A 27,788-nucleotide genomic window follows, 5' to 3' on the forward strand; every position below is an offset into this window, starting at 1 on the left:
GTTTATAGTGGTTGAAAAAGGACCCCATGTTCCGACCCCGTCTGTATGAGAAGTGACATCTGTCATCCAGTATTGCCCTAAGTTTATTATCTGCTAACAATATTTTCCAATGTCTCTGCACACCGTTGATAAGAGTATCTGTATTTCTCCCATATGTGGTGACCAATCTAATTTGAGAGTTTGATTTCTGTTTATGCTCCTTATATTGTAGCAAATTCTCCCTGTTTGTGTTAGTAGCATACCGTCTGCCCTGAACGATATAACCTTTTTTATATCCACGGTTCAAAAACCTTGTGGATAAATCTGACTCATAGGTGGTAAATGTGCTTTCCTCTGAACAAATCCTCCTCAGGCGAAGAAATTGTGATTTTGGAATGTTTCTGCAAATATGGGGGGGGGGTGAAAGCTGGAGGCATGGAGTAAGGAGTTGTATTGGGGATATTTACGATAAATTTCTGTTGTTAGTGTATGATCTACATTTCTTGTTACTAAAACATCTAAAAAGGTGATCTGATTAGTGTCATAAGTTATCGTAAATACAATACCCCATTTGTTTTCATTCAAATAAGTAACAAACTCCTTAAGATATACGATGTCAGATCTCCATACCATCCAATCATCCAAATACCTCCTCCATATATAAATTTTATCCATGTAGATGTTGTGTGCTGTGTCATAAATAATTTGGTCTTCAATGTAAGCCATAAAAAGTCTGCGTATATAGGAGCAAATGAGACCCCCATGGCCGTGCCTTTGGTCTGTAAATAACATTCATTGCCATAGAATATCACATTTTTGTTTAACACATGCTCCGCCATGCAAAGTAACAGTGTATTGAAACATGGGGGGTATAATTCTGACTTTGATAACAAATATTCCAAAGCATCTAGGCCAGCCCAATGGGGGATGTTGATATATAATGCAGAAACATCCAAAGTACACAAATACCACCCTTCCTCAAGCTGCATAACTGTTATTATCCGAAGGAATTCAGTCATATCTTGTATTCTTGCTCTAACACATTGGAGCAAAGGCTTGAGATGTAATGTAAGGAATTGAGATAATGTTTCTGTGATGGAACCTCTACCCGAGACAATCGGTCGATCAGGAGGTTGTATTGGGTCCTTATGGATTTTAGGGAGGAAGTAAATGTATTGGTTACAGGGATCTGTTACTGTAAGATGATGTTGAGTATCTTGTGTTATAATACCTTCATCCCTAGCTAGTGGTAAGAAGTCATCTATTTTCTTTTTGAATCCTAGTGTAGGATCAATCACAATATATGTATAGTATCTATTATCTGATAATTGTCGCATTGCTTCAGAATTATATGATGACCAATCCTGTACTACAATGGCACCCCCCCCTTGTCTGCTGTTAGTATTACTAGTTTTTTGTTGTTAGCCATTTCAACAATAGTGTCCATCTCCTTCCTGGATACATTATTCTGTTTGACGTGGGTATCCTTGAAATTAAAGTGTGAATCTTTGAGAGTAGAGTTATAGAACATGGATACAATCGGATGCATGGGTGGCATAAATGTTGATTGATGATATCTGAATCTGGCATCATTATCTAAATCGACTTCTGTCTGAAAAAAACATTTCAAGTTAAGTAATCTACAAAACTCAAAAATATCATTAGCAAATGAATCTTCAGAGATAAAGAAAAGAGGAATAAAATTAAGTCCTTTATTAAGAATTTGAATTTGTGTTGTGGTCAGCAAGGCTATTCCAACAACCTTCAGAAATTGGGACTGGACCTTCTCAGCCTTCAACAGATACTGAATACCAGAAACTTGTAGTCTATTGGCCATTTTGGGTCAGTTCCTAGCTCTTTTCAACCCCCTGCTATAAAGCCCGCTTTAGCGCTTTATGTGATTTAGCTGAGTTGCCCATAGAGCACCATCGGGCAGCGCCGGTTAAACAAGGTTAAACTATTTCTGGCTCCGTAAAGTCTGCTCTTCAATTTTTCCCTTAGAACTTCTCTACTTGCAATCTAAACAGTCTATTCTCTATCTCAAAAGCTCAGCACTTGCTCCTAAAGCATTTTTATATAGGTAAAGTACTTATATACTAAACAAAGTACTACATTAGCCTAGAATCCCCTTGAGTACCCATTTCCCTATAGGTCCCTTCTGACTCAGTTACACAGCAAACTTTTTCACTTTTTCTAGCATGTCGAAGGGTCAGTTGCTAGCGTCCTCTCCTGTTCAGCTGGTGAATCTGGGCATCTTGAGGCAATGTTACAATTGCCTCATGTACACAGACAACCCACTCCTTCTCCCACAAAACACAAATATATGTGAGAGATGCAACTATATAGCCAAACTGGAGGCTGAGCTCTCTCAACTCAGGACTGGCAAGACCAGACAGGAGGAGAAGGAAACCACGCACACCACAAACCCAGTTTCACATAGAACTATCACAACTGCAAAACAAACACATAAACACACAAAGACATACTCAGAGGCACTGATCAAAAATCTACCAAAACTACAGAGGCCTCCAAAGCAGACTCCCAAGCAACTGCCACCTCAAGACATAAGGCATGCAACACATACTTCTCAAAGTCAGTGTGCAAAACAGTCACAGCCCTTAAGGCCAAACACAATGCCAGACACACTTGTTATAGGTGACTCCATAGTCAGACACACTGACGTCCCACTCACCAGACTGAACAAGGAAAAGATCACAGTAAGCTGCCTGTCAGGCGCTAGAATCCACCACATAACACAAGCACTCAGGTCACTCCACAGCAAGTACAAGTATGACTCAGTCATTGTCCATGCCGGTGTGAACGACCTGAGATGTACCTCCCTGGACTACATGAAAAGAGACATAGAGGAGCTCTCAGATTATGTAGCCCAGGCCGGTATGACCCTGACCCTGAGCAGTATCCTACCCTCACCAAGAATGATGCCACAATACAGAGACAAAATGATCAGCTTTAATAATTGGCTTAATTACTGGTGTCATTCAAAGGGGATCCAATGTCTGTCTGCCTGGGATGACATGCTTGACAAGCCACGCTGCTTCACAAGGGACGGCTTGCACCTGTCACCCCTGGGCTTCCGGATATTGGCAAAGGCTCTTGCCACCCCATAGTGCCTTTTTAGGCAAGGCTCAAATGATAAACCTACCGCCCTAGAAAACAAAAATGGAGAAAAACTAAGGGTAATACTGCTCAATGCCAGAAGTCTAAACCTCAAGATGCACGCCCTCGAAGCCCTCCTCAGTATGGAGAACATCGATGTCTGTGCTGTGACTGAAACCTGGTTCAAGGCTCCTGAGAGCACCCCAGCACTATCAGGTTATACCTCATATAATGCGTTCCAGCCCCAAAATCCGGACCGAACCACAAAAGGAGGGGGAGTATCCATATTCATAAAGGATACCCACACCTCCAGGTTAGTGGCAACGCACGAAGCATCGGAGACCATCCAGGTGCAATTAACCATAAGTAAAACTGCCCTACAGTTTGTAACATGCTACAGACCACCTTCTCAATCTCAGGAAACCCACACAGCCTTCCTGAAGACATTGGAGAGTATGAATGTCTCTCCAAACACCATCATATTGGGTGACTTCAACTACCCAAACATAGACTGGGAACATTACTCAAGCCCCAACACCCTAGCCCAAAGGTTCCTGGAGTTCATAAACTCAAATGCTATGGAACAACTAGTCACCATTCCCACAAGAAGAGAAAATATACTAGACCTGATCATCACAAACATGGGGACAAAATGCTCCACACCGGAAGTATATCCCTCATTGGTGAGATCAGACCATAAATTAATCTCACTGGAGATCCACATCCCGCCCCCCCCCCCCCCCAAAAAGACCACAAGGGAGAACTTCTCCAAAGCAAAATTCACACCTCTTAAGACTGGAGTGGTATCCTTCAAGGCCCCCGAGCCAGTGGAAACCACAACCCACGCTGCTGAAACCCTTACAAATGCCTTCTACGAGCACCTCCAGGAATGTATGGATCAAGCAATCCCTAATAAAATCAAGACCCTTTCCACCAAAGGCAGGCGCCCGGTCTGGTGGACCCCAGCCATAAACAAACTCTACAACAAGAGGAGAAAGCTACTACATGACAGAGCAAAATCCCTAAAAGGGAAGGCATCTCTGATCAATACTAGCAAAAACTACGATCACTCATAAAATCATCCAAGGCCAACTTTGAGAGAAAAATCGCTAATGACACAAAAGACAATCATAAGGCCTTCTTTAGCTATGTTAGAAACCTGGGTGGAAACTCCCAGATATGGTCAGAATTAGTCCAAAATGATAAAAATCACTGAACCCACAGACATTGCCAACATACTGGCAGACAGGTACAGTGCAAATTTCCCCCCCCCCCCCAAGAGGAGAAATATCTATGACACCAGAGTCTAGCCTCCCAAACATCTCAGATGCCCACATGAGAGCTGCTCTCTAAAGCAAAAACACAGCATCAATGGGACCGGACGGTGTCCCCGGCTGTGTGCTACACGAACTCAATGAGGAACTAAACCCACACATAAGGCTGCTGTTTAATCTTAGCCTTACTACAGGATACGTACCCAAAGAATGGCGTACGGCAACTGTGGTCCCACTCCACAAAGGCGGCGCTTCTACGGACCCTGGAAATTACCGCCCCATAAGCTTGACGAGCCTTGTCTGCAAAGCTATGGAGAGGATCATAATGGAACTCATAAATAAAGACATTGGGGACCTACAGACACTGGATCCTACCCAATTTGGCTTTGTCAAGGGCAGATCCTACCTCTTGAACTTGGTCGACTTTTTCGAAACAGTCACTAAGGCCATTAATGAGGGTAAGGCAGTTCACACAGCCTACCTTGACCTAGCAAAAGCGTTCGACACAATACCCCACTCGGGCATCATAGAAAAGCTCACCAGCTTAGATGTAAACCCATATGTCACAAGATGGGTTGCAAACTGGCTCAAGGACAGAACACACAAGGTTAGAGTTGCTGGTGCTATGTCAGACTCTAAGCCGGTCACGAGCGGTGTCCCACAGGGCTCAGTCTTGGGCCCCCTCTTGTTCGGCATTTATTTTTCTGAAGTGCAGGCAAACATAGGGGGGATTGTGGCTGACAAAATTTGCAGATGACTGCAAACTGGGCACCATAATTGACACTCCATCAGACACAGGCATCCTCCAGAGAGGTCTCATAGAAATGGATAACTGGTGCCAGAGCCATGGCCTTAAGCTAAATGCCAAAAAATGTATAGTCATACCCTTTGGGAAAAACAAGGTAACCCCTAATTACCACATAGGTGGTAATCCATTAAACACGGAAGAAGTTATCAGGGACCTGGGGACCCAAGTTGACAGTAACCTCTCTTTTGACACTCACATTGCCAAAGTGGTTAGGAAGACCTTCTACATTGCCCACCTGATCATGAAGGGATTCACATCCAGATCAGGAGAGGTCATTGTACCCCTGTACTCTTCACTTATCAGACCAATGATTGAGTACAACGCCCCATTCGGAATGTACCTTACCCGACACCTGCAGCAGTTGGAAAGACCCCAAACATTCCTCACCAAAAGGATAAAGGGGCTCAAACATATGTCATACGATGCCCGACTGAAGAAACTCCAGCTCTATTCAGTCGCATACCGTCTGCTCAGAGGTGATCTGTGCCTGACATACAAGGCCATGTCCAACCCGGAATTAATGGACATGCTCCACCTCAAAAAATCCAAATCCACCAGAGCCACGAGCAAGAGACTTAAACCTCAACACGGATATAAATAGGACGTGCTGGAGGGACAGATTCATCACCCAGAGACTCCCTACACTATGGAACAGAATCCCAGTCCATGTGAGGCAGAGCCCCTCACTGACTCTGTTCAAGAGAAATCTTGACGAGTGGATGGGAGATCGTAGGTTTACCCCAGGAATCATCTCTGTGTCACTGCTGGACAGAGGCATAGCAAACTAATGGGTATAGTATTCTCATCCTAAGGGGTGGTGAAAGCCACACACACTCTGGCTAGGCTTATAAATGCCGTAGGGCAGATAGCCTAGTATGAACCTATGAACCTATGAAAGATACAAAATGGGTAAATTTCACCGTGACTTAAGTGATTATGAAGGGGGGCACCCCTTTTCAAGTAATAAACATGTTAGGTTTGAGCCTTCCCACAGGAAGGTCAATAAAAAGAAGAGACCCAAATCAATCCTGAAAAAATCGAATAATTCAAGTTGTGATGAATCAGGAGAGGATTCCTCCACCACTTTAGAGTCCAGTATACAACATTCTGCCGACTCGCCAGTTTCTAAAAGGAGAAACTCTTTGATCCCTTTAGCCAAAGGTACAAACGGGGTGGGAGGAAACACAGGGGTGGGAAACATGGTAGACCTATTGAAACTGATTGTACAAAAATAAATAATGTGTTAAACATTTCATCAACAACACTGTCCACAACACAAATTCAAATTCTTAATAAAGGACTTAATTTTATTCCTGGTTTCTTTATCTCTGAAGATTCATTTGCTAATGATATTTTTGAGTTTTGTAGATTACTTAACTTGAAATTGTTTTTACAGACAGAAGGCAATTTAGATAATGATGCCAGATTCAGATATCATCAATCAACATTTATGCCACCCATGCATCCGATTGTATCCATGTTCTATAACTCTACTCTCAAAGATTCACACTTTACTTTCAAGGATACCCACGTCAAACAGAATAATGTGTCCAGGAAGGAGATGGACACTATTGTTGAAATGGCTAACAACAAGAAACTAGTAATACTAACAGCAGACAAGGGGGGTGCCATTGTAGTACAGGATTGGTCATCATATAATTCTGAAGCAATGCGACAATTATCAGATAATAGATACTATACACATATGGTGATTGATCCTACACTAGGATTCAAAAAGAAAATAGATGAATTCTTACAACTAGCTAGGGAGGAAGGTATTATAACACAAGATACTCAACATCATCTTACAGTAACAGATCCCTGTAACCAATACATTTACTTCCTCCCTAAAATCCATAAGGACCCAATACAACCTCCTGGTCGACCGATTGTCTCGGGTAGAGGTTCCATCACTGAACCATTATCTCAGTTCCGTACGTTACATCTCAAGCCTTTGCTCCAATGTGTTAGAGCAAGAATACAAGATACGACTGAATTCCTCCGGATAATAACAGATATGCAGCTTAAGGAAGGGTGGTATTTGTGTACTTTGGATGTTTCTGCATTATATACCAACATCCCCCATTGAGCTGGCCTAGATGCTTTGGAATATTGGTTAACAAAGTCAGAATTATACCCCCCAGGTTTCAATACACTGTTACTTTGCATGGCGGAGAATGTGTTAACCAAAAATGTGATATTCTATGGCAATGATTGTTATTTACAGACCAAAGGCACTGCCATGGGGGCCTCATTTGCTCCTATATACGCAGACCTTTTTATGGCTTACATTGAAGACCAAATTATTTATGACAGAGCACACAACATCTACATGGATGAAATTGATATATGGAGGAGGTATTTGGATGATTGCTGGATGGTATGGAGATCTGACATTGTATATCTTAAGGAGTTTGTTACTTATTTGAATGAAAACAAATGGGGTATTGTATTTACGATAACTTATGACACTAATCAGATCACCTTTTTAGATGTTTTAGTAACAAGAAATGTAGATCATACACTAACAACAGAAATTTATCGTAAATATCCCCAATACAACTCCTTACTCCATGCCTCCAGCTTTCATCCCCCCCATATTTGCAGAAACATTCCAAAATCACAATTTCTTCACCTGAGGAAGATTTGTTCAGAGGAAAGCCCATTTACCATCTATGAGTCAGATTTATCCACAAGGTTTTTGAACTGTGGATATAAAAAAGGTGATATTGTTCAGGGCAGACGGTATGCTACTAACACAAACAGGGAGAATTTGCTACAATATAAGGAGCATAAACAGAAATCAAACTCTCAAATTAGATTGGTCACCACATATGGGAGAAATACAGATACTCTTATCAACTGTGTGCAGAGACATTGGAATATATTGTTAGCAGATAATAAACTTAGGGCAATACTGGATGACAGATGTCACTTCTCATACAGACGGGGTCGGAACATGGGGTCCTTTTTCAACCACTATAAACATATCAACAGAAATGAGAATTTATCTAAACAAATCACCTTACAAGGGGGCCCTCTATTGGGATGCTTCCCATGTGGCCACCGTACACATTGTAATAATATGTGTAAAACAAAGGAATTTACTAGTAGGAACACTGGTGAAGTTTTTTCTATTAGATTTTTTGCAAATTGTCAATCAGACTGGGTGATTTATTTGGCATCTTGCAATTGTTCAGCGTTTTATGTAGGACAAACTTACCGCTGTGTCAAATTTAGGATCTCAGAACATCGTAGTGACATTAGGACTTGTAAACCTACGGATGCACTGTATAAACATACAATAAAACACCCAAAGGCCAAGTTTAGATTTACTGTGATTGACATTATACAACAGAATACAGGTAATAAATCTGGCTGGCATGCAATATTAAACAAAATGGAAAAGAAATGGATTATTAAATTAGGTGCACTTTTTTCCCCTGGTTTAAATGAATGTATATAAAAATGAATATATAAATGTATGCAGTTTTGCTTATGGACTGTAGGTGGCGCTGGACCACTTTATATATATGTTGTGGATTTTGTAACAGATACAGACACTGAGGAAGGCCTAACGGCCGAAACCGTTATGTTTCTTTCCTTCTTCCTTCAATAAACGGATTATGGTCCACTGTTTGCTGGCTCTACCATGTTTTTGTAATCCTTTGATGTTTCTGAGCCGTGCAGTAGCCGTACGTGCAGAGGTCTGACTGTACCCACTAGGCTAGTAGCCTACTACTAGGGCAAATTTGGTAGGCCATTGAGTAACTTCTCATTTTCTTTTGCAATGGTTTTCCAAGCTACCAGTAACTCAAGCAGACAGAAGATGAGACGGTCAGGAGGGCAGCATCCCCCTTATGCTGCACTGCATTATCAGCAATCAATCTTATTGGTATGGAAATGGAACCCACAGCCTTCTGCATCAAAGGTGAGTATGCAGCCTGTTCCACTACTAGCATTAGGCGTTAATGATTCAAATGAATCTGTTCCCTCTATATATGCTTATGTTATAGTAATCTTAAAACGGATATCCTTTATTCTTGATGTCTATAACTGAATTTCTTCCTGTTTTCACTACCACATGATCTACTACTACAATCTAGTCATTTTTGCATAAAATTATAATTCCTGCACCCAAATTCCACACAATATTCTTTCCCCATAAAACTTAAATTTGCTCTGATTTTTAAGAATCTCACATCTACTAAACATATCATGTCTGCTTCCATTTTTTTCACACCACTGATAAATCAGTCTTCTCAAATCATGTATCCAAGTATTTACATTTACTAGTTTTAAATGATATGCTTTCTTTGTTTCTTTTTCTGCCTCTTCCTCTTTTCCCAGTATAACGTCTTCCCTTCACTGTGTGCTATCTTATTTCTTCTTCCTCACCCTCTTCATCTTTTCTTCTTTACTACTTATAAAATGGGAGCCTTCATTCCCTCCTCCCATTTTCTTTTTGTTTTCATCTTGTTTCCATTGTATAACGCCTTCGTCTCCTGAATCCTCAGTATCTGTTGCACTAGCATTTTTTTGCTCTTTTTCCCTCTTCCTGCTCATTTTTATAATTTTCTACTGCTTTACAAGCCATCCAAAATCTCCCTGCTTTTAAAACTTATAACATTTAGCAATACAATTTTTAATAAAATGCCATTTTTCCACATTATATACATCTTCTTTTATCACACTTCTCAATTAAATATCCTTATACAAAAAACATGTTTTTGCTGTCCCCAGTACCTTAAATAACCATTGCACCATTTACATGTATCAAGCTTAGTAATCGCTATATTCATTTATATACTTGTAATGGCAAAACATAGTTCTCATAATTACAATTTATAACATATATAAATATATAAAAATATACATATACATCATATTTTTTTTTTTTATTTGTAGTATTCATGCTCATCTTGGGGCGGCCGCAGTGGTGCAGCGGTTAGCATTGCTGCCTCACAGCAAGAGGTTCTCCGGTTTGATCCTTGGTTGGGGTGCCTTCTATGCAGAGTCTGCATGTCCTCCCTGTGGTCGCGTGGGTTTCCTCCGGGTGCTCCAGTTTTCTCCCACATCCCAAAAGCATGCTGTAGGTGGAATGGACACTCTAAATTGGCCCTAGGCGTGAGTGCGTGCATGTGTGTGCCTTCTGTGGAAGGTTGGGCGCCGGGCTGGCAACTTGACACCGTAAAACTCCACTGCCAATCATGAGTGGACAGGTGATCCACTGTGGCAACCCCTCACTGGGAAAGCTGAAAGAAGAAGAAGACTTCATACTTATCTTGAAGGTATATACCTGTTAATTTTTTTGTTTCACCTTTGATGATTTGTAAGCATACTGGTCTCTTTTATTCATCATATCTCTATAGTTATTCATTATATATTTTGATCTGCTAAATTATACTTCAGATGGTCAAAAGATTTCTAGTTGGTTTTAATAAAAGTAAAGGTGACTTAGGACATACAATATTGTTATATATTTTTATATATTTTTATAGTTTATAAATCACACTGTTGTTTTCATTTATTTGTCTACATTCAATATTTTAACTTTGTCTAGTTAAACTATGGTTTTAGTGATAGCTTATTTTGGATTGTTTAATTGAAAATGTGATTGCTTTAGGTATTTTTGATGAGCATGGTGTTTTAAGGAATGATGGACTGAAGTGAAGGATTTTTTATTAGTGCTTATTTCCTGTTGGTAGAATTTTAATTGAGAGCAGTATTTAAATTCTAGTAATTAATTGTGTAACTTCATTCTGATGCAGTCCTGACTATTACAGGATGAAAGCGTTTAATTTACTGCTAGTTTTGTACTGGAAATAAACTCCACTGCATTTTTACATTCTGTTTCGTGTGTGTATCACACAGGTTTTTCAGCCTCACCACCTGGTTGTTTGGTTATTTGGTTTTCGTTCACTTTTGGTGGGTTTCCCAGTCTGTTTAGGTTATAAATGCTGTATTTTCCCATCAATTATTTTGATCACAACAGAAAATTCCCAACCCCCAGTCCATAGTCCACTACTATCAAGTATTATTGCCATGTTCTGATCATTTTGATACACTTATTCTGAGATAGTTTTGTAAAGTCTCTTTTTTCCATATCTACTGTAAATTGCTAATTTTTTCTTGTTTCTGTGTTTTAGGATGTTACAACAGAATTAATCCATGGCAATAGATCTTTTTTTTTTCTGTTTCATAGCCTGTCAGAAAGTTCTCCAGTTCCTTTCCAGTCTCAAAAATACTGTAAAGAAAATGTTATTATCCAAGCAAAATCAATGCTGTTACCTCTGGTGCTCTGATTCCTAAAGGCGTAATCGTGTTGTCTCATATGTTATACCTTTCCAATTGTTTTTCTGTTTTGCTTTTATCCTTGCCATAGATTTTTGTACCATATTTGCCCTTTGTTCTTGTTTCATTTTTTATGCCCAGAAGTTATTTTCATATACAGCCATTTATTTGTATGTTTCCTTTGTTTCTGTGTCTCCTTTTCCTTTAGTGGTGTCTGCTTGTTAATGTTTTTTTCCATAGTATCTTTCACAGTGCTTCTTGCCTGTTCTTCAGTTCTGTCTGTGAAATTAATTCTTGTAGTACTTCCTCCTGCAACCCCCCCCAACTGGAGAGTTGTCATAACTATTTCCTCTTGTGGTTCATCTACCTCCTGTCCCATTGACTCACTATCCAAAAACAAGTTTTGTTGAACTAGCTCTGAATCTACACCATTGCTCTTCAATGCTTTCTTTTTTTTGTCATTCAGCTCCTTCACCTCTCCAAATGTCCTCTCACACTTGCTCTCCCAGCTGGCACTGCACTAAGAACAAGAGAAGTAAGTAGTCTTACCCCACCTGCAATGAGAAAAAAAGAGGCCAGTGGCCTAATATGATTAATCTGGTCAACAACATGTAAAAAATAAAATAAAAATAAAATAGATATCCAAGTCTTGTGTGGACACAGATTCACAAATAGTATAGTTTGTTTTGTGTCTTTTGGCTTTTCCCGGTTAGGGGTCGCCACAGCGGAACTCTGGTCCGCTAATGATTGGCAGTCGATTTTTACGTACTGGCTTGCTGGGCCTAACGCACAACCTTCAACAAAGGAACGCCCATTCACGCATGTCGCTACACAGAAGACGCTCTAACTGAGAATCAAATGGGCAACATCTAACTGTGAGGTGACAACGCTACCGCTGCACCACCACCGCAGTCCAGATTCACAAATTCACAAATAGTATAGTAGTATTATTAAAAGTCTACAGTTCTGGTTTCTTAAAAAAATGTAAAGAGCCTTGGCAGACCCTATCCTGTCAGACCTATTATACATTCACAAGTCCAGTGCTAGCATGAACACCTGTTCAAGGTATATCTTTTGCAACACAAATAGAACATAGTGAAGGGATAGGTATGGGTTGGAGAGAATACAACTTCTATGGAACCGTGTTTGACTCTACGTAAAGTGGATTACTTCTCTTATTCTATTCAAACATAATTTGGATGACTGGATGTTAAATTGCAAATTCTTTCCCTATTTAGCACCCATGGCTGTCAGGGATAGGGACAACAAGTAAATGTCCCAACTTATCCTTGTTCTGCCTGCCTCTGGGTTACTTGGAACCAAAATATAAGGGATAAAAACTACCATGGGAATGTAAGGCTAGACCTCTTAAGGTCCCCACAGATGAACAACCTATTGAGTGCATATGAACCTATGAACCTTGTTAGTTTGTTTACCCGGGTAGTCCACTGATCACATTAGACCATTTGCAGACACAGCCCAGGTGAAGAAATTCACAAAAAAAAATAAATAAATAAAACAACTAATTCACAAACAAAGCAATCACAGAAGGTACAAAGTCAGTCAGGAAATTTAAAACAATGTTCATAAATTTAAGCCTAATAGTCAACATGAAAAAGAAAATATTCACACTTTTTCACACTTTTAGGGATTCATAGTATAGCATACCTAAAATCCTTTCCAACTCTCCTCTCAGTATCAGGCATATCTATAAAACGTTACATTTTAAATACTTTGGAAAGAGCTAACTGCCTCGCTTAAATTTCAAGTAATAAAATAGTCTGTAGTTTTAAAGCCAAAATGAAGATTCTTCACCAGCTCCACCTGTGCTGTAGCAAACCAACACTTATCATTAGGATGTATTTATTATTTATTTCCAGTTTGATTACCAAGGAAGTCCACTGGGCCCAGAGAGCCTGTTTTCAGTGGTGGCCCGGAGAGAAAAGCTCCATGAAACAGATTACAGTAAAGATAGCAGTCCAATAAAAATAGGGTACAACTACAAATACATATCAAATAATACAAAGTGTGAGCAATATTGCCCATAGTGGAAAAATATCGTGCAGATACATTTTAACAAATTCACACAGTTAAAGTCAATAAAGTCAAAGATAGTCTAAGTTTTCTAGTATACATTATACTGTGTCATTTTCCACTGACTCCCTCACAGTAGTAACAAACTACATAAATACCTAGATAAAACCTGCAAATTTATCAGCTCATTTGCAAAGCATGAACATTGTTGTATTTCAGTTTCTAAGGCTGTTATGTTAACCATTCAACTCTAAAGCCAATACATACTTGTCATAATACTGCACAAACAAATTTATTTCAATTCTTTCCAACAATTCACTGCCAAAATGAAACTAAAGCTTCACTCCAGATCACTAGCAGCAACTAGTACATCCTGTCCTGACAAACTTCTCGGCTACACCACCCTTATAGCTCTTTATGCATCTTCCCAATCACATAGCCAACACTGCAGAACAATCTGCCAATTTATATCCGAAATGTTATTCCTACTTCATTTCAGAAATGCTCCTCCTACTTCACTTCAGAAATGCTCCACCCACTTTACTTAAGTGTTCCTCCTCCTCTTCATCTTTGAAAAAAGTCTGTAAAATCCCATCTCCTTAGCATTGCTATTTGCACCTGTGTGAATCTCCTGTCAAAATATAATAAACCTGCTAGCTAGCTGTCACACCATCTACTACAAATCACTAATATTAATTTAATCTATTTATTCTTTCTTAATTTAATGAATGTGTTCAGCCAATATAATAATTCTGTGCACACAGTACACTCACCTCATGTGTTCTCAAACAACTGTGTAGGACATTATCAGTTGCAGTATTTTCCATATTAAACTGTACAGAGAACTACCTTAAGTCATAGTTAATTTCTTCATTTCTATACCTTAACAGTTTTGCTCTGTATGTATAAACACATATGGTCTTTGTTTTGTTATTTCCCATTGTGATATCTTTTATATAACTTGACCCTAAACCAGTCTACAAATAATAAAGTTGCATGCAGTTCTTCATTATGGTTTACTTCATTATACTTAGACCCAGTGCGAGACTTGTTAACCACACTGTCCTGTCATTCCACTTCACCACATCTAGAGGTGCGGCTTCCTGTACCCCATCATTTGATACCCTCTAGCATGGAGGATCTGTACCCATATCTCTGATCTCTAAATATATTACATTCAGTTTAACATCAGCTGGAGAAAATAAATACTTCATTCACTTCTCTGAGTTACTCTAAAGGTAGCATAAGTCCTCTATTTATTTAATGAAACCTCATTGGTAGCACAGATAAAGATAATGTGTCCTGTCAAACTCACCGTGCATTAGGGTGTGCATGGTGTATATCCTTCCTACTAAGAATTTTGTTTTGCATTTAATTTCACTGTGCAGGGTCAATCTTATGAGTGGTGGTTCAGTGATCCGCAGTTGTCCGGAATGATATAGTAAGCTGTGCAATACAAGAGCTACTTTTTATACAGTTTTAAGGTATTAAGTGAACAATGAATTACGATTCTATGGAAAATAGTACTGTATAAATTAGCAACTATCTTATTTCTTCATAAAATGCACGTCTGTTCATAGGTTAATAGGATGATACTAGGCTATTGGCCCCGAAGGCCCTTATAAGCCTAGCCAAGACTTCTGCCTATGTTCTTTCAAAGTCAGTACCTGTTTCCCCTGTCCAGCAGTGACACAGGTGGGACCCCAGGGGTGAATTTTCTGTTTCCCATCCAGTCCAGGTTCCTCTTAAAGAGGGCTAGAGAGGTACTCTGTTTGACATGGAGAGGGAGTCTGTTCCACAGACGGGGGAGTCTTTGAGACACAAATATATCCTGCCAGCAAGTTCTATTAATGTCACAGACCAGATTAAGGCCTTGCATGCGGGTTGCGTGAATGGAGTTTGTCTTACGGATATGCAGCAACTCCGTCAAGGCTGGGATTGAAATGGCCTTGTATGCTAGACACAGGTCACCTCTGAGCAGTCTGTATGAGACTGAGTAGAGGGAAAGGGCTTTTAGCCTATCTGTGTAAGATAGGTGTTTAAGACCCTGGATTTTCCTGGTCAGGAACCTTTGTGGTCTCTCCAACTGCTGCATGTGCTTGGCAAGGTACATGCCAAAGGGGGCATTGTACTCGATAATGAGTCTGATAAGGGAGGAATACAGGGATGATATGACCTCCTTTTTCCTGGATGAAATACCCTTATTTATGAGGTGGGCCATGTAGAAAGCCTTCCGTACAACGGAGGCAATGTGGTGGTCAAAAGTCAGGTTGCTATCAACCTGGGTGCGCAAGTCCCTCACGACTGATTCCATGCTTAGTACGTTGTTATTAATGTCATAATTAGTGGTTATTACATTTTCCCCAAAGGGGATAATGATACATTTCTTGACATTCAGTTTGAGGCCATGCTTCTAGTACCAGTCATTAGTTTGGCTAAGTCCCATACTCATTTTATGAATGTTGCTGCTATTTGACTATCCGGTGGTCCTTGCAGCCAGCTAAGAAAAAACAGAATATATATTTTTGAGGTAATGCTGACAGCTAATTCTATACTCAGTATGATCATTAGCACCGTTTGCAAACTTTAAATGGCAGTTTCACTTACTATAGTGTTTGTACTAGTGTAACATGTAGATTTTGGTTACATTCGCAGTTGTATTAATGAAATAAGAATTACGTTTATTTGGCTGAATATCTTTCAAATTGACATACTGCACTTATTTTATGAAATCATCTTTTTCTACTGACTCCAGTGACTTGTGGAGCTACATTAACAGCCTCAAATGGAAGCTTTACATCTCCAAATTTTCCATCTGCCTATCCCAGCTTAATGAACTGTACATGGGTCATCAGAGCGCCTGTGGGATACAAGGTATGTGAAATCAAAAACTCCATTGTGGATGTCTTACTGACTGAATGCAAAACCATAAAAAAAAAAAACAAATCTTGTAATATTATTAAATGCAAACAATATATGTTGGTGGAAATAAACAAATATTTTATATCCGTTTCTGATTGTTAAAGGTACTTCCCACTTTCACATAGTTGGTACTTGCAGTAGTAGACATCTAATTTTACAAGTATTAATGGTTGTCAGTGAGTCTATTTATGACCAGTACATGTTCAGCATCTGTGAGTCAAAGTTCAGTAAAGAAACTGCTCTGTCTCTGTGTCTTGTGATTCATAAGGCCTACATGCCTTAGCCTGGTGTATTACTTTTGACAGCTGTATTTCACAGATACAGTAAGTATCCAATTGCCTCAACCGTTCTCCCACTTTCAGCCTGCTCCAGTACTTATTCGGCCTTTACGGTATTCCACGCTGTTGGCCAATAAGAACAAACCTTCTTGAGCTCTGGAACTTGAGTCCTAGTTGTCCCGTAGCAGTTCCCAACATCTGGGCCTTTTTTCAATACTACTTCATTTACCTGTTTTTATACAAACCAAATACTGCCTGTGCAACTCTGTACATAATGAAATAACAGTGCTTAGCACAGCATAATAGTTTCACTTACCAACTAGGTGACCATGAGGAACACTCCTGGGCAGGCGTTAATTACACATTATCACACACCCTGTCCGGCATTATTGCGTACATAACACACACCCTGGAGGACAATATTATGCCTAAAGAATGGGTGGTCTGTAAAGTTGTTTTAACTTATGTAATGTTTTTTATTACTATATTATTCATTTTTTTAATATTTTTGATGTAAAATAGTTCATCTGATTAATGTTTGAAACTTGCTGTAGAATATGTAAATGGTGTTGGAGGAAGTATTTTATATCTAAAATATAACATTTTCAAAGAACATCCAGACTTTTATCTAATTTTTTTGGTCCATTACTCTTAAAAGTTGTGGATTGCGGACAAATCATTGGTGACTGAAGTCACTAAATAATGGTATACATTTGAGTTTTAGACTTTATTTCCTTTAGAAAATGCAAGCTAAAACAAATCATTTTATTCTAGCAACTTTCTAATTTTATAACAGCAGTCTTTAAAATATGTTCCTATTTTTGAGTCTTTGTCCCCTCTGTCTTAGGCTTTATCCAGATTCTGTGAGCTAAGAAGGTGACAGGTATGCATACCTCTTAATTTTAACTGTTGCTGCCACTGCTTGATTAATCATTATCTCTATATCTCAATCTCTCTCACACACACACACACACACACACACACACACACACACACACACACACACACACACACACACACACACTTCCATGCACGCAATCACACATGTACTCACACATGCAAACAGAACCAAAACACACACACTTTTCTTTCTTTTTTAAACTTTTCTTTTAATAATTTTACACTCACTGATCAGCAAAACGCTGCTTAGCGAGTGTAAAATAATGAGTTGACACAGATATAAAATAAACACATACACACACTTCTTTTTTTGTTTGTTTTAATTCTACACTCACTAAACTGCAGAAGTGTTGCTTAGCTAGTGTAAAATAATGACTTGACACAGATATAAAACACATACACACACTTCTTTTTTTTGTTTTAATTTTACACTCACTTAACTGCAGAAGTGTTGCTTAGTGAGGGTAAAATAATGGTGACTGTTAGCTCCCTTACAGTCTGAGCTCCACAGTAGCTTAATATGCTGTCATGAAATGGCGTAATCATTTTTCAGCAGGCTCTACCTGTACATTAATTCCACACTGGAGAACGTTCATTCTCCAATCAGGGTTTAATGTACAGTTTGCCCATTCTCCGATTTGGTTTGATAAAGTCTAAAGGTTTTATATGCTGTTTTCATTTGGTGTAATATCTCGTTGCTCTTGTAACTCCACTATTTAGGTTTATTCCAGAATTTTCCACTACAGTTCTAACTCACAGGGTCAGTGCAGTTATTTAAACTGTAGTCAAGGATGTGAACAATTCACTAACAGGTTGTGTGCAGGTGGTAACTGGATCCATGTCATTTCAGCAGTGTCTAGTAATATCAAGAAGTAACACAGAACTTAAACTGTCAGACTCAAAGGATTCCATCTAATCCATCAAATACACAAAGTAACCAAATGTTTTAACCAAAACAACACTTTTACAGAGGGGCAAGCTGGCATACACCCTCTCAGTTTTAAATATACCAGCTCTGAGATCACACTGCAGTGGGAGAAATGGACAAATTCCTATACCCTACTGTCTGTCAGTCTTGGAAATAATCCAGTGTGTTGGAAATGTGCTTGGAAATACAACTTCTATTAAAATCTGTGTGAGCTGATTTTATCAAAAGCAGTCTCAGGGAAAACAAAGACATAGCTAATATATAGATGCAGCTGCTTGGTGCAAGGTGATCATTCAAGGAATCATGGTTGCCTTCTGAAAAATCCTTAAAAAATGTTTATTTTTATTAGGTTTCATTTTGTGTGCATGAGGAACATCATGACATTGTGTGATCAGCGAGAAAAATGGAGTGGGCAACATTCATGTTAGCACAACTGGCACTTACATTTGTCATGATGATTTCAAACATGTTTCTCTCCTTGCTGCCATTTTAGTAGTTTGTTCAACATTCTTAAGATTAATGCAGCCTATTAGTTTTTGCACTCAGTTATTGTTTGAGTCATAGTTATTGTAGTAAAGGGAGATACTTCAGGTCACCAAATCGAAAAGTATTTTCCATTTTGGAGAGGGTTACACATTTATCAAAAGATGAGGTCAATGAATTCAAGTCACCAAATCGAAAAGTATTTTCCATTATGGAGAGGGTTACACATTTATCAAAGATGGGGTCAGTGTATTGTTGAGGTGCAATGGAGGAGTCAATAACATGCTGAAAAAAACTGCAGTTTGTCATGTGGAGTAATTCATGCACACAGTTTGTTGCTTTAATCCAGCTTTTGAAGCATTGCCACCATCTCCTTGATCAGTAGGCCAAACAGAACAGAAAGAGTTTCAAGCAGAAATTTCTAAAATCCATTATCGGTCTTAGAATCATGTCTCTGTGACAGCCAGTACCTGGAGTCCATCAAAGGCAAGATGACCCACTAAGAAGCTTTTATTTTTTTACATTTGATTACTAGAAAAGTCCACCTGGGTAGAAGCCCATTTTCAGTGGAGACCCAGGGAATGAAGTTCCAAAGTATTAGAAAACATTTTAAGAGTAATCATTTTACAGTCCTTAATGTAAAAAAAATGCAAACAGTTTAAATAATTATAACAATACCATATATATGTAATGTATATACAGTATGGGTACATGTCAGTCCACCGACAAGTCGGAAGACCGACATTCACTCCACCGACACATGAAAACATCGAAAGCGCAAACACGGACATTTAACAGGTAAGACTTTTAAATTCGCTAATCATGCCTACCATGTTTTACTAAGTGTGGCAGTGTTATGCATGTGTGGTAGGCATGATTAGCGAATTTAAAAGTCTTACCTGTTAAATGTCCGTGTTTGCGCTTTCAATGTTTTCATGTGTCGGTGGAGTGAATGTCGGTCTTCCGACTTGTCGGTGGACTGACATGTACCCATGCAGTATATATGTGTATATATATATATATATATATATATATATATATATATATATATATATATATATATATATATATATATATATATATATATATAGTGGATATAAAATGTGTACACACCCGTATTAAAATGCCACGTTTTTGTGTTATAAAAAAATTAGACCACAATAAATGATTTCAAAACTTTTCCAACCTTTAATGTGACCTATAGATTTAATTACACCATTCAGTCTTCTTGAGTAGGATTCTATCAGCATGGTGCATCTTGACTTGGCAATATTTGCCCACTCTTCCTTGCAAAAGTGCTCTAAATCTGTCAGATTGCGAGGGCATCATTTGTGCACAGCCCTCTTCAGGTCACCTTACAGATTTTCTATTGGATTTTGGTCTGGGCTCGGGCTGGGCCATTCCAAAACTTTAATTTTCTTCTGGTGAAACCATTCTTTTGTTGATTTGAATGTATGCTTGGGGTCATTGTCATGTTAAAAGGTGAAATTCCTCTTCATCTTCAGCTTTCTAGCAGACGCCTGAAGGTTTTGGGCCAAACGTGACTGGTATTTGGAACTGTTCATAATGCCCTTCACATTGACTAAAGCCCCAGTTTCAGCTGAAGAAATCCAACCCCAAAGCATGATACTGCCACCACCATGCTTCAGCGTGGGGATGCTGTTCTTTTGATGACACAAACTGTTGATGTGAAGTTGTCCAATCTCACCATTCATTCTTTAATGATGAGTTAGGCCATTTGCAAAGCTCGTGGTTTACCAGTAGCTCGAGACCAAGCCCCTTATCCCATGATGCACTGCTGAAATTACCTCAGATCTAGTTTGCCGCAGCACAGATCAGAGGTTCCAGTTTGCTCGAGACATTTTTGTCATCAAAGTAACTGTTTTTCGCAAGTTATTTCTAAAATTTTTATTTTTTTTTCTATTGTTCTAAAGTTATTAGAGTAGTTTGTGTAGCTTTTTACAAGCTCTCCTTTCTCTTCTATATTATTAACATAGTTTAGTAGTTTGCAGTGGCCTCATGTTCGGCCTAGTTGATAACTTACTTATAGATACCTAACATTTAGCTAGTGTTGGCCCCCTTTCTTTTGGGCCATTGTTTATAGTGTGTGTGTAATTTTTTTTACAGTTACATCCTTAAATTTGGCTGTTCGCTAGGCTTGTTCTGCTTTGAGCCTAGGTGTGGTTCTATATATTGTATTCTGAGTGTTTCTTATTAGGTCTTTCGTGTGCTTTTTTGCTGGTAAGTCTAAGGTATTGTTGTTTAATTGTTAAGCCTAAGGTATTTGTTTTTGGGATGTCTGAGGACAAAGACAAGCACCCAAAGTCTGTGTTTAAGAAATGCCCAGACTGCGGGCAAAAGATGTCTATGACTGATGGCCATGTTCAGTGTGTCTATTGCTTAGATGCTGTACATTTGCAGGAGTCCTGTAGCATTTGCCACTCCTTTTCCTCAAGGGTTTTATTGGAGAGGAAAAGAAAGTTAGTTGAAGAGGCTTGCTGAAGCATCCTTTTTCTGAAGCATTGAGTGACCAGGATGGGGCCAGCAAGTCCTCGAAGTCTTTAGGGGACTCCAAGGAATCTAAAGTGTCTAAAAAGTCTAAGAAAGTGGAAGATCCTGGGACATCGGCTCCACAGATCTCAGAGCAGAGTGTCTTTTCATTTCGGAGCCGGCCCACAGTTCTGGAGCCGGTATCTGAGAGACCTGCATCTCCACTCCTTCAATCGGCACAGTCGGTGTACTCCTCTAGGTCTTCTATCAGCCTCTCAGAATTGGATATGGACCTATTGGTGCAGAAGCTCTTACGGGCACCAGGCCTTGCTAAATTGTCGGCTCCGACCCTAGCATCGGAATCAAAGACCACTACCCTGGATTTGACTGCTCCTCCTCTGAGCCGTACTGGACCTTCAGAGCAGGAGGAGGCTGACCTGTTGATCATGGTGCCTTTAGAGCCGAGACCTGCTCCGGTGTCCTTGGTTTCATCTACTCTGACGTCCTCGGTGCTGACTGGGGACTCTAGGGACTGACACTCTCCTGTCGGGTCCTGGGAGGATAGTCGCACAGGCTTGTCTGTGCCGACTCTTTTTCTTAGGGCTTCAGCTCGGATGAACTCAGCTCCTACCTCCGGCTCAGAGTCCACGGCCTCAGTGCGGGAGGGGCAGGAGGTCTTGCGAGTCCGCCCACTCCTCATTGGAGCCGTGATGCCTTCGAAGCCATGAGGAGAGCCTTGTCCCCAAAGACATCCTCGACACCAGGTCTGGCTTCCTCTTCCCCCAAAGTGCCTGTGTCTGCTTCTGCTTCCATCGTCCAGACTAGGCATAGAGACCCTGATCCTCAGGTAGCCCCACAGGGCGCCCCCTGCTCTTCTGAGACCTCCCCAGAAGCTCCCACTGAGGAGGTTCCCAGGAAGAGATTGTGCAAGGGGAGACACTTGGACTCCCCACAGGAGTCTTTGACATCTGACATTGACTTGGATGAGTCAGAAGGGTCCCCACAATCTCTCTCTGAGGATATCTCCTTTGCGGAGATACTCGAGATCCATAGGCAGAGGGGTGATTGGCAGTCCAAAAGCCCTACTGAGGGCGAGTCAGTTCTCCTGAAGGCTTTCAGGTCTCAACTTTCCACCTTTGATGAGCTCATGCAGCTGGTCTCTCGTAGGGTGTGGGAGTCATCGGAGTCCATGCAGCCTGTCCCTCGGAGAGTCCCTGTCGATGCCATGGTGGTGGTGGAGGCCAACAAAAAGGAGATGTCTGAGACTTCCTCGTCTATCCATCCTCCTAACAGAGTCTAGAATCATGGATAGATATGGGATACGCATGTTTAGTTCAGTGACTTTTACACTCCGATCTCTGAACTATTTGACCCATTTCACTACGTTGCAAAGAGATCTCCTTAAGGAGTTGGGAGATACTCTTCAGGGTACTGTAGCTGCAGAGACGTCCGATAAAGTTGCCGTCCAGCTTGCTACCCTCAATTCCATTGTGAACTTGTCCATGCGTCTCATATCATATGCAGCTCATGGGACAAGTAGGCCAGTGGGTACAGGAATTGCTCTCAGAAGACATTTCTGGATGCGCTTGTGTTCCTTCGCAGAGCCCTTTAAGTCTTCATTCATGAACACCCCTTTTGATGGCTCATCTCTGTTTGGGCCTAAAGTGAATGAAACTTTGACCAGGTGTGAACAGGAGGGAAAGACTCTGCCGTCGGAGTCCGTTTTTCCATCCCTGCTCGACCTTACCCAAAAGGCCAAAGGGGAGGAAAGATGTGGTTCCATAAAGCCCAAGGAACCTTTCAGGACACACATGGTGAACCCCTCTGTAGGGGAAGAAGAGGGGGTAATAATGGAAGATGCCACCCTCGCGGCAGAGGGGGTCCGCAACACCAGGGTGACAGAGATCACTTCCCTGGTCAACCCTATCAGCTTTCCTGAAAGGAGGCCCAACTGTCCTGCTGTGGAGGCAGTCGGGGGTTGCTTATCATTGTACCCAGACACCTAGCAAGATATAACAAATGACAGTTGGGTACAAAGTATTATTTCCAGAGGGTATTTCATACTGTTCTCCACTCCACAACCCACCCTCAAGGAGAATTCCGGATGTTCCACCCAGTTACAGGGAACAAGCAACTATAGAGGTCCACAAGTTGCTAGAAAAAAAATAGTCATCCAGCCAGTCCCAGCAGACCAAACAGGATCCAGAACTTACTCAAGATTCTTTTTGGTTCCAAAGAAAACAGGGGACTGGAGACCCATTTTGGACCTCAGCAGACTCAACCAATTTGTGAAGAAAGAGAAGTTCTGGATGGTCACCCTACAGTCTATACTTCCCTTTTTAGGGAAAGACAGTTGGCTGTGCTCGATAGATCTCAAGGATGCGTACTATCACATAAAAATGCCCAGGCCATCCACAGATCACCTACACTTACGGCTGGGAGACAATCATTATCAGTTTCGAACCATGCCCTTTGGTCTCACTACAGCCCCCAGAGTGTTCACCAAATGCATGGCAGTGGTCACGGCTCACCTGAGGCATCTAGGATTCCAGGTGCTTCCGTACCTCGACGATTGGCTCCTTACCTCCACCACCAGGCATCAACTGATTCAGGCAAGGGAATGCACTCTGACAGTCTGCAATCACTTATGCATTACAGTTAACTCAGAAGAGTCTGCCTTGTCGCCATTGCAGCATATCATTTTTATAGGGGCATAGTTAGATACTTCAACCACCACACTACGACTACCAATCGAGAGAGTCTTTCTTCTTCACCAGCATGTCAGCTCATTGGTATTGAAAGACAGAGCACCAGCCACAGAAGTTCTAAAAGTGTTGGCTTTGATGGCTGCAGGGATCTTGGCCATACCATTAGCAGGGTCGCATATGCAGATTCTTCAGTGGTTGCTATTCACTCAATGGTCTTATCAGGAACTCCCAATGAATCATCTGATTTTAATTATGAACTCTTGCAAGAGAGATCTCCAGCGGTGGTTGACATCTCTTCAGGTAACCATAGGACGCCCCTTTGTAATACCCCTTCCAATAGCCACTGTGACCATGGACGCTTCCCTGTTAGGGTGAGGGGGGGTATTTTCAGGGAAAGACTGCCCAAGACACATGAACAGATCAAGAGCCACATCTGCATATCAGTATTCTGGAGATTAGAGTAGTACTTCCAGGACTCCCTCCCTCTAGGAACGATTGCAATTCAGACAGACAATATGTCAGTAGTCTGGTACTTGAACAAGCAAGGTGGAACCAAGTCTTACCCCCTTTGCCAAGAAGCCCTCAGAGTTTTGCAGTGGGCTGTCTCCTCCCAGTGCTTTCTATTGGCAATGCACATCCTGGTGAAATCCAATGTGATAGCAGACAAACTGAGCAGGGCAATCTTGTTGCCTCACGAGTGGTACCTCAAGAAAGAGATTGCGGACAGGATTTTCCACAAATGGGGCCAGCCTTGCTGCAATATTTTTGCCAGTCACATCAACATGAAATGCAGAAGGTACTTTGCCCTGATTCCCCCTTTGGGAGAACCCCGAGAGATACACTCGTACACAATTGGCCTCCGGGTCTCCTCTGTGCATTCCCACCTATCCCGTTGATACCCAGATTTCTACAGAAAGCAAAATCTCTGGGAAGGACCATCATTCTTATAGCTCTTCATTGGCCTCGGCAGATTTGGCTCCCATTTCTTCATCATCTCTTGGAGGATCCATGGATTCTGGACCCAGTTCCGGACCTTCTGACACATCCGTCGGGGGACCTACATCCTTTCTTGCCGTCACTGAAGCCAACAGCTTGGCTGCTCCAGTTCCCCTCATAGCCAGGCTTCATAGTTTTTCCAATGAGACAAAAAAGACCATTTTGTCTTCCCATAAGCCATCCACCAGAAGATTATATCTTAGTAAGTGGAAGAGATTCTCCATATGGGCTTCTAAGCAAAACATTGATCCTTGTCAAGCTCCCTTGCTGTCCATATTAGAATTCTTGACTATGACCTTTAATAAAGGAGTGGCAGCCGCAACAGTTCAGGTTCAGTTGGCTGCTGTATCTAACTTTCTTCTCGGAGTGGACAGGCTAAACATAATGTCCCACAAGTTGTCCAAGGCCTTTCTCAAAGGGACCTTTCACATGAGGCCTCCAGTGAGAACTCCTTATTCTCCTTGGAATCTAAACTTTATGCTGTCTCGCATGATTCTTCCCCCATTTGAACTAGTATAATCTTGTGATCTCAGATTTTTATCACGGAAAAACATATTTCTGTTGGATATTACTTCTGCGTGCAGAGTGTCAGAACTTCAAGCCTTATCTATCAGCCCTCCTTATTTGATTTTTCATGCTGATAGAGTATCTCTTAGGACAAACCCGTCTTTTTTGCCCAGAGTTTGTTCGGAGTCTAATATCAACCAAGTCATTGAGTTGCCAGTCTTGTTCCCTAACCATTCCAACAAACTAGAGTACATGCTGCACAAACGTGATGTTCACAGACAACTCAGATTTTATTTGGACAGAACAAAAGACATTAGGAAATCAGACCAGCTCTTTGTGTCATACTGTGAAGCCAGAAAATGTAGATCAGTGGCTAAAACACTTTCGAAATGGCTATCCGACTGTATCTCCTTTGTTTATTCAGCTGCTAATATGCCTTTACAACACAAGATTAAAGCTCACTCAACCAGAGCAGTTTCTACATCTTTTGCATTCCAAGCCACATTGCCTCTTGATAACATTTGTGCTGCAGCCACTTGGTCTAAACCTCATACCTTTATAGGTTCATAGGTAGGTACTAGGCTATCTGCCCGAGGGCATTTATAAGCCTAGCCAGAGTGTGTCGGCTTTCGCCGCCCCATTGATTAATTAACTGAGCCTCTGTCAAGCAGAGCCAATGAAGTGATCCCAGGGGTGTATTTTCTGTTACCTATCCACTCGTCAAGGCTTCTCTTGAAGTGTTAGTGAGGGGCTCTGCCTAATGTAGTTAGGAATTTTGTTCCAAAGCATGGGGAGTCTCTGTGACAGGAATCTATCCCTCCAGCATGTTCTATTTATTGTTGTGGTGAGGTTTAGCTCACTAGAGCACGTTGCTCGCAGTGACTTGGACTTCTTTAGGTGGAGCATGTCTATCAATTCTGAGTTGGACATGGCAAGTCAGGTAGAGATCACCTCTGAGTAAGCGATATGCCACTGAGTACAGCCTGAGTTTTTTCAGTCGGGCTGCATAGGACATATGTTTGAGGCCAGTAATCCCCTTGGTGAGGTGCTTTTGTTGTCTTTCCAGCTGTTGGAAGTGTCTTGTGAGGTACAACCCAAATGGGGCATTGTACTCTATGATGGGTCTGATGAGTGATGAGTAGAGGGGCACTATAACCTCTTTATTTCTAGATGCAAACCCCTTAGTAATTAGATGGTCCACATAGAAGGATTTCCTAACTACTTTGGCAATATGATTGTCAAAGGAGAGATTACTACCTACCTGGGTCCCCAGATCTCTTATTACCTCTTCTGTATTAAGGGGGCTGCCGCCTATGTGGTAATTCGTGGGTGTTTTGTTTTTCCCAATGCATTTTTTGGCATTTAGCTTGAGGCCATGACTTTGACACCAGGTGTCTCAGTAAGGCCTTTTTGAAGGATGTCTGTGTCAGCCGGAGAGTCAATTATGGCTCCCAGTTTGAAATCATCGGCGAACTTGGTTTGCCATAGTCCTCCTGTGTTTGTCTGTACTTCTGAAAAATATATGCCGAACAGTAGTGGTCCCAGAACTGAGCCTTGCGGGACACCACTTGTGACTGGTTTAGAGTCATACCTGGAGCCCGCTATTCTTACCGTGTGAGTTCTGTCTGTAAGCCAGTTGGCAACCCATGTGACATAGGGGTTTATGTTCAGACTGGTGAGTTTTTCTATAATACCAGATTGAGGAATGGTGTCGAACGCCTTGACGAGATTAAGGTAGGCTGTGTGAACCACCTTTCCCTCGTCTGTGGCCTTGGTGACTGTCTCGAAGACGTCAACCAGGTTTAGTAGGCATGATCTGCCCTTAACAAAGCCGAACTGGGTCGGGTCAAGTGTTTGGAGGTTCCCAATGTCTTTGTTAATGAGTTCCATGATGATGCGCTCCATAGCCTTGCAGACCACGTTAGTCAGGCTTATGGGGCGATAGTTACCAGGGTCAGTATCACTCATTACAAAGTTGATAGGGCCTCCAGGGACTGGGCTTCTTTTGGGTCTATGGTCCTGAAGAATGTACTTCCGTGAGCCACCCGAGATTGAAGGTGCTAGGGACAC

The 27,788-nt window shown here is 41.0% G+C and overlaps 1 protein-coding gene across 1 annotated transcript in view; it reads left to right on the forward strand.

Moving 5' to 3' along the window:
- The window catches only part of LOC122810848 (embryonic protein UVS.2-like), a 237,680-nt gene that overhangs the window by 127,206 nt on the left and 82,686 nt on the right, over positions 1 to 27,788 (forward strand). Inside the window, exon 4 of the mRNA XM_044082400.1 lies at positions 16,262 to 16,380. Within this exon, the coding sequence (XP_043938335.1) occupies positions 16,262 to 16,380 (119 nt within the window). The remainder of the gene's footprint in view (positions 1 to 16,261; positions 16,381 to 27,788) is intronic.

This window comes from Protopterus annectens, chromosome 9.part0, assembly GCF_019279795.1.
Source record: "Protopterus annectens isolate FY-2018-M chromosome 9.part0, PAN1.0, whole genome shotgun sequence".
Lineage (NCBI taxonomy): Eukaryota > Metazoa > Chordata > Ceratodontiformes > Protopteridae > Protopterus > Protopterus annectens.